Source organism: Harpia harpyja, chromosome Z (assembly GCF_026419915.1).
Source record: "Harpia harpyja isolate bHarHar1 chromosome Z, bHarHar1 primary haplotype, whole genome shotgun sequence".
Lineage (NCBI taxonomy): Eukaryota > Metazoa > Chordata > Aves > Accipitriformes > Accipitridae > Harpia > Harpia harpyja.
Window position 1 is genome coordinate 79025342 of NC_068969.1, and position 6000 is coordinate 79031341.

The window sequence follows — 6000 nt, forward strand, 5'->3', positions numbered from 1 at the left end:
GGTGGTGGCGGTGTTGAAGTGGAATGGTGGTGGAGTTGTCTGTTTCTGAGTGGTGATTGTCATCTCTTTAGTTTATGTCAGGGCAGGTAACAATCTCTTGCACATGTCAAAGTCTGCTACCCACAGACTTTTAGGGAACTTTTAAAGAAGGAACTTGCAAGAGAAGAAAGACAGCATTGATCATTCAAAAGCGCTGGCTTTTGAAACTTATGCTGAGGAATGTGAGAAGGAGAGGACAGGTTTTTGCAATCTCAGTTGTTACCAAGTCCATAGGCATGACAGCAAACAGGAATGCAGCCAAGTTGGAAATGAGAAAAATGTATCTGTTTGAGAATGTGCCTCTTTCCCCAGGAGAGGTATTTGCCTTTGAGACACTTTGTTAAAGGAAGCTGAAATAAATCCACAAAAAAGAGGGAGGAGGCAGGAGAGATGTAATACTGAACTGCAAGTGCCTGGATGTGTAGTTAAGTAATCCTGATGTAAAATGATACTTGCAGATATGTAAGAATTGCCCAAGAGGGAGAAGGCAGGTGAAAAAGAACATTTGACCCAGAAATTAGTCCTGTGAGAATTACCTGAGCAATTTTTATGTGAATACTGGACCATGGCTAGACAGAAATTGGTCTGAAATTACATTTTAAAAGAAATATCTCTCCCATCTCTTTCACTGTGAAGAAAGGGTTTGGGATTTATGGTGATGAGGGTTTGGTTTTGGTTTTGTTTTGTTTTGTTTTTTTTAAAACTCTGTGATTTCCAGTGAAATAGTAGAGGTAATTGAGTTTGCAATCAGATGTTAATGCTGCATGTCCCATATATTCAAATTTGGCTGGCTAAAGCTGGGTTCTTAACTCTGCATTTTCAGTGCAGATGATGTTAGCATGACCCCATGAAAGGCAACAAGATTTCTGGTAAGACTTTGCCTCTTATTTTGAGGCATCAAGTCATATCTTCATCTGGTGAAAAATCTCCTTAAAGCCAGCGCACTAGACAGCACAGGCATAAGGAAGAAATTGAGAGTATGCAGCAGTGCTGAAGATTACATTGCTTGTGTCCACAAGGTGCTTAACTTCAGATGGCAACTATCTTCTGAGAATTTTCTGCAAGGGGCAGCTTGCAGGTCTGGAAACTATCACATGCCCTAAAACCCTCCATAAATTGAAAAATGACTATGTCATTAGTTGCACTTTGGCTTCCTTAAACACACACATTCATTTGCTTGTTTAAAGGCAGATAAATAGTTGTACTATGGTGGATAATGATGAAACTGAGCTGGAGAGACACATAAACAGAGATGTACATTACAGCAGAAAAATAAAGCTTGCTACAGCAAGAACAAATGGGATATTTTTGTTCTTTGCAGCCTGAGCTCTTGGAATAAAGCAGTTTAATGCTGTGTTTTTAATATAATAACTGTCAGACTTCCTGGCAACTAATCTCAACCTTTTATTCTTTTTCAAGTATTTCTGAATAGCATAAGGATGCGTATGCTAATACTGTAAGTCATGAATTCCTCATTGACTGGCACACAGGCAGGTGTTTTTCGTTGAGCTGTCTGGGTTTATCTTGATACACTTTTGTACATCCATTAAAACTTTTGGGGTTCATTTCAGTCTGATTTACCAGGTGTCCTGACATAGTGGCTATATTTCTTGAGGGCTGGATGAGGAGTATGTTTAAAACGTTTGTATTTCCCTTGGCCTAGAGCTTAAAAGCCCAAAGCAGAACCTGGTCAATAGAAGTGCTTATCAATTTTTTTTAAATATACAGCGCTGTTTAAAAATACATGTGTTAACACTTTTATGTAGTCTTTGTTTCTAAAATCAGTTCTATTGCTGTGGGGGTTATGAGGGGTCATATTCTTCCACCGTAACACAAGGAAGCATTAGACAGAATTGTTCAGCATAGCTACATCTTCCTGGCCTCAGTTTCTGTAAACTTCTTGTGCAGCCATTTATTTATCACACAGTAGATATTCAGAGACCAAGCCTGAGATTAGATTCCTAACTTTACAGAAGAAGGCTGGATTGAGTCCTTAGCTTCTCTCTTAGATGAGGCCCAAGAGAGTGCCAAAAGTGAGAATGACAAATAACACATATCAAAGTTTCCTTCTGGTAACAATCAGTTTTGTCCCATTTGATTTTTTTCTCTCGTGTTAATTGCAGAACAGTAGGAGATGGAAAAGTGTTACAAGAATCTGTGAATCAACAAGTGGACAAATGAAATTGACAATTTTATATTAAAAATTCCCATATGGAAAAAAATTAGAGCCAAGACGCACAGGTTTAAATGAAGTGTTAAAAAGAGCAGGATTGTTCCTAAGTACTTTCAGAATTTTGGACAGCTGCAAACCAAATTAAACAGATTTTACTTTTATTTTTTTCCAACCTGGAAAATGGGAGATTATTGGAAATGGGAATTTTTATTGTAACAGGCATTTCCCTCTTATTATTTTATCTGGTTTTCATTCTGTTTAATCCACCCTAGGCTGTGTCATTCCATGCCTGACAATACACTTAAAGTTATTTCATTTATCATCAACATAGTCTTTTCTTCTGTGGTCTGAGGAGAAAAACCCATCTGTTTATATAATGAAATGGGGAGCAGAAAATTACAAAATATTTAGCTTAAATTAATTTTTCTTTTTCAAGTTGGTATATTCCTACCAGATTTGTCATTTTAAGGTATGGTCTGTAAGCCATGTGTGTGTACATCTGTATCTCCTTGAGCTGTGGGAAAGGAATTACAGTCAGAGTAATAAAGCTCAAACAAGCAAGGAATAGCTAGCAGCAGTGTTTTGAGTGGAGGTATATGTGGAAACCCTAGAACTAAATGGGTTTCAAATTGAAGGGTGCAAACAGGACGTTGAACCTAGCCTGAGTGCTGCAGAAGGGATGGTTGGAAAGACTGAGCAGAAGAGGAGTGTTCTGTCAGGCCATGACACTACCCAGAGGCCTGCTTCAGGATGGAGTGCCTTTCTGTGTGCTCACTTGGGACGTCTGTCTCTTGCAATGAAACAGTGCATAAGAGCTTCATAGCCATAGTGTGTTGGCATTGTGTTAGCCCTACCTGACAAGTAATGCTTTGGCTTTCCAAGATGTTGAATGGTTTTTTTAGGTAGGTGCACATCCTATCACTTAACATACCTGGAGTTACTTGTTACAGCAATTCAGTGTTGAGTATGACCACTCTTTAAAAATGTAGACTTCAATTCAGAGACTAGAAATGTCACAACTGCAGAAAGGCACAATTTAGATATGTACTGTTGATTTCACAGAATCATAGAATGGTTGAGGTTGGAAGGGACCTCTGGAGGTCATCTGGTCCAACCCCCCCTGCTGCTCAAGCAGGGACATGTAGAGCCAGTTGCCCAGGACTGTCAGATGGCTTTTGAATACATCCAAGGATGGAGACCCCACAACCTCCCTGGGCAACCTGTGCCAGTGCTCTGTCATCCTCACAGGAAGAAAGTGTTTCCTGCTGTTCAGAGAGAACATCCTGTGTTTCAGTTGGTGCCCATTGCCTCTGGTCCTGTCACTGGGCACCACTGAAAAGAGACTGGCTCTGTCTTCTTTACACCCTCCCTTCAGGTATTTGTATACATTAATAAGATCTGCCCTGAGCATTCTCTTCTCCAGGCTGAAGAGTCCCAGCTCTCTCAGCCTTTCCTTGTAGGAGAGATGTTTTAGTCCTTATTCTTCTCAGGAACTCCTAACAGCTCTTCTGTTTGCTGTTTGAAAGCTGTGATTATATATTAAATAGTCACCAGAAGTGAACTTATGCCATTGGTAGGAGTCTTTCATGGTTGATTTAGTTTAAAAAAAATTGATTTAAGTCTGTTACTCAAGAAATAACTGCTGGTATGTGAACTGTTGATGTGAGAGCTCTTGAATACACTTTTTTTGTTTGGTATGGACTAGATTCTATAAGGATTTCTTTCTTTCCCTTGCTTGCAGGAAGGCTTATGCCAATTATTTTCTAAAGTAACCTGCCTAGCAGCTATGCACACAGTAAATATTCCAGACAGAGATATACCTGGGGGTTTTTTTATTTGTTTGGGCTTGCAGGGGGAGGGAGGGACTTTTCTTTTTTTTTTTTTTTTCTTTTTTTTAAAGACTGACTTAGAAAGTATGCAGATTTTTCTATTTAACATTTGAAAAATATGTCCTACATGGTTATGTTTGCTGGAACAGCAGATGGGTAGGCTGGCATTATGGTTGGTGATGATCTAAAACAAAGACAAACGAGGTACTGTAGTCTGGACCATAGTTGTGACAGAAAGGAAGTGAGTGATAAGGATAATGATTTAACCTGCAAGTGTTGGGGCAGTTGGGCTTGTTTTATGCCATTCATACGATACTTAGTGGCATGTTAATATATGCAGTGGGCATGTAAAACTGCTGAAATTTTCAGCTGTGTCTTTTTTTTTCCTTTCAGATAGTAAATCTTATAGAAGAAACTGGACACTTTCATATCACAAATACAACCTTTGACTTTGATCTTTGCTCACTGGACAAAACCACAGTCCGTAAACTACAGAGTTATCTGGAAACATCTGGAACCTCCTGAGGATTCAGCATCTGGCTGCATCAAAAACTGTTCTTCAAATGAAACATTCAGAATGATGCAACCAAAATGGGGAGAAAAAACAAAACAACCCTCTTCAGCTTTATTTTTCCTTAAAGCCAGTCATCATCTCTTGATAACGGAGAGGAAAAGTGACAAGACTCAGAGGACCGCTCTTCTCAAGAAGAAAATGCTCTGGAAGAGTTTGCCTGGATAGCCTTGAAAAACAAACACACAAAACCAAACAAAAATACTTGGTCTTAATGAATGTGTACGGTATCATGTATCTCTCTCTGTGGTGTTCCAGTCCACAAGATGAATGCATGTTCAACACACTGCCTTATTACCTAACTGATCTATTTATTATTGCATACATGTATTCTGAAGTCAATGAGTCATTGAATGACACTACCAGATGTTGCAAGTAGTGGGGTCCCATGTGTGCTCTTTTGATGCAGTACTATCACAAGCCTAGTGACCTTATTCATGTTAAAATGCCATTTCTTGCTGTCTTTCTCTAGTCACTTAAAACACTACAGTCTTGTTTCCACTTCTGCAGTTCCAGGAAACAAGATACAAAGTTGGGGACCAAACAGCAGTCCTATATTTTGTTTCCTGTCTGCCACAGTGGGGTGGACCACAGAAGGTTGGACTGCAGGTCCTTGGTTCTATCCATTTATTGATCTTGACCATGGTAGAAACTGCACCAAATAGGATCATAAGACTTGCTGTCTAGCCTTAGTGAGTAAACCAGTATGACTTTTAACAAAAGATTTTATGTATACTGTCCTCAATCCAGCATCTTCTGCAGTCTACATTCTTGTGTCTGTTTGAATGTTATAAAATTACATATATATAGGAGTGAAGGTGTTCTTCAGGATCATCATAAAAGAAGAAATACTGGTCCTGTCTTCTAAGGAACTGTTGTAGAAAATTCTTAATTTGGAGCTATTTATTACTACAAATTTCAATAGTCCTCTGCTGCCAGTTTGTGACTCACTGTTACCATAAAACTATTTGCGTAACATTTTTGTTTGTTCATATAGTATATGGTCTTCTTAGTTTGTTTGGGGGTTTTGTTTCTGGTTTTGTTGCTTTTTTTTTACAACTGCTAAATTAAAACCCTTTATTTGAAAAGAAAGAAATATGTTATTGTACAGTTACATGTTGGAATAAATACATATATGATGTGTCGTGTATATGTGTATACACATATATATGCATGTGTGTATATATATACACACACACACATGCATATATGCTTTTTACACTTTCTAGATTTTGGTATCTGTTCAATAACCTGCTTGTGTTTCCAGAAGGATTTCTTGTCTATAAAAATGAGTATTCTTTCATACCATCTGTTATTCCTTAAAATCGGGATCCTTGTTTATGCATGATCAAATAAGAGGATGTCTACTCAGTTTCACATCAAAGCTC

General features: G+C 38.4%; 1 protein-coding gene across 4 annotated transcripts in view; it reads left to right on the forward strand.

Moving 5' to 3' along the window:
* Window positions 1-5590, forward strand: part of MLLT3 (MLLT3 super elongation complex subunit) — a 138050-nt gene extending 132460 nt beyond the window's left edge. For all 4 annotated transcript variants that reach the window (XM_052778511.1, XM_052778513.1, XM_052778512.1 and 1 more), the window contains one exon: window positions 4435-5590. In XM_052778511.1, coding sequence (XP_052634471.1) covers window positions 4435-4566 — 132 coding nt within the window. In that variant the 3' untranslated portion in view covers window positions 4567-5590. The remainder of the gene's footprint in view (window positions 1-4434) is intronic.
* Window positions 5591-6000: the final 410 nt, after the last annotated feature.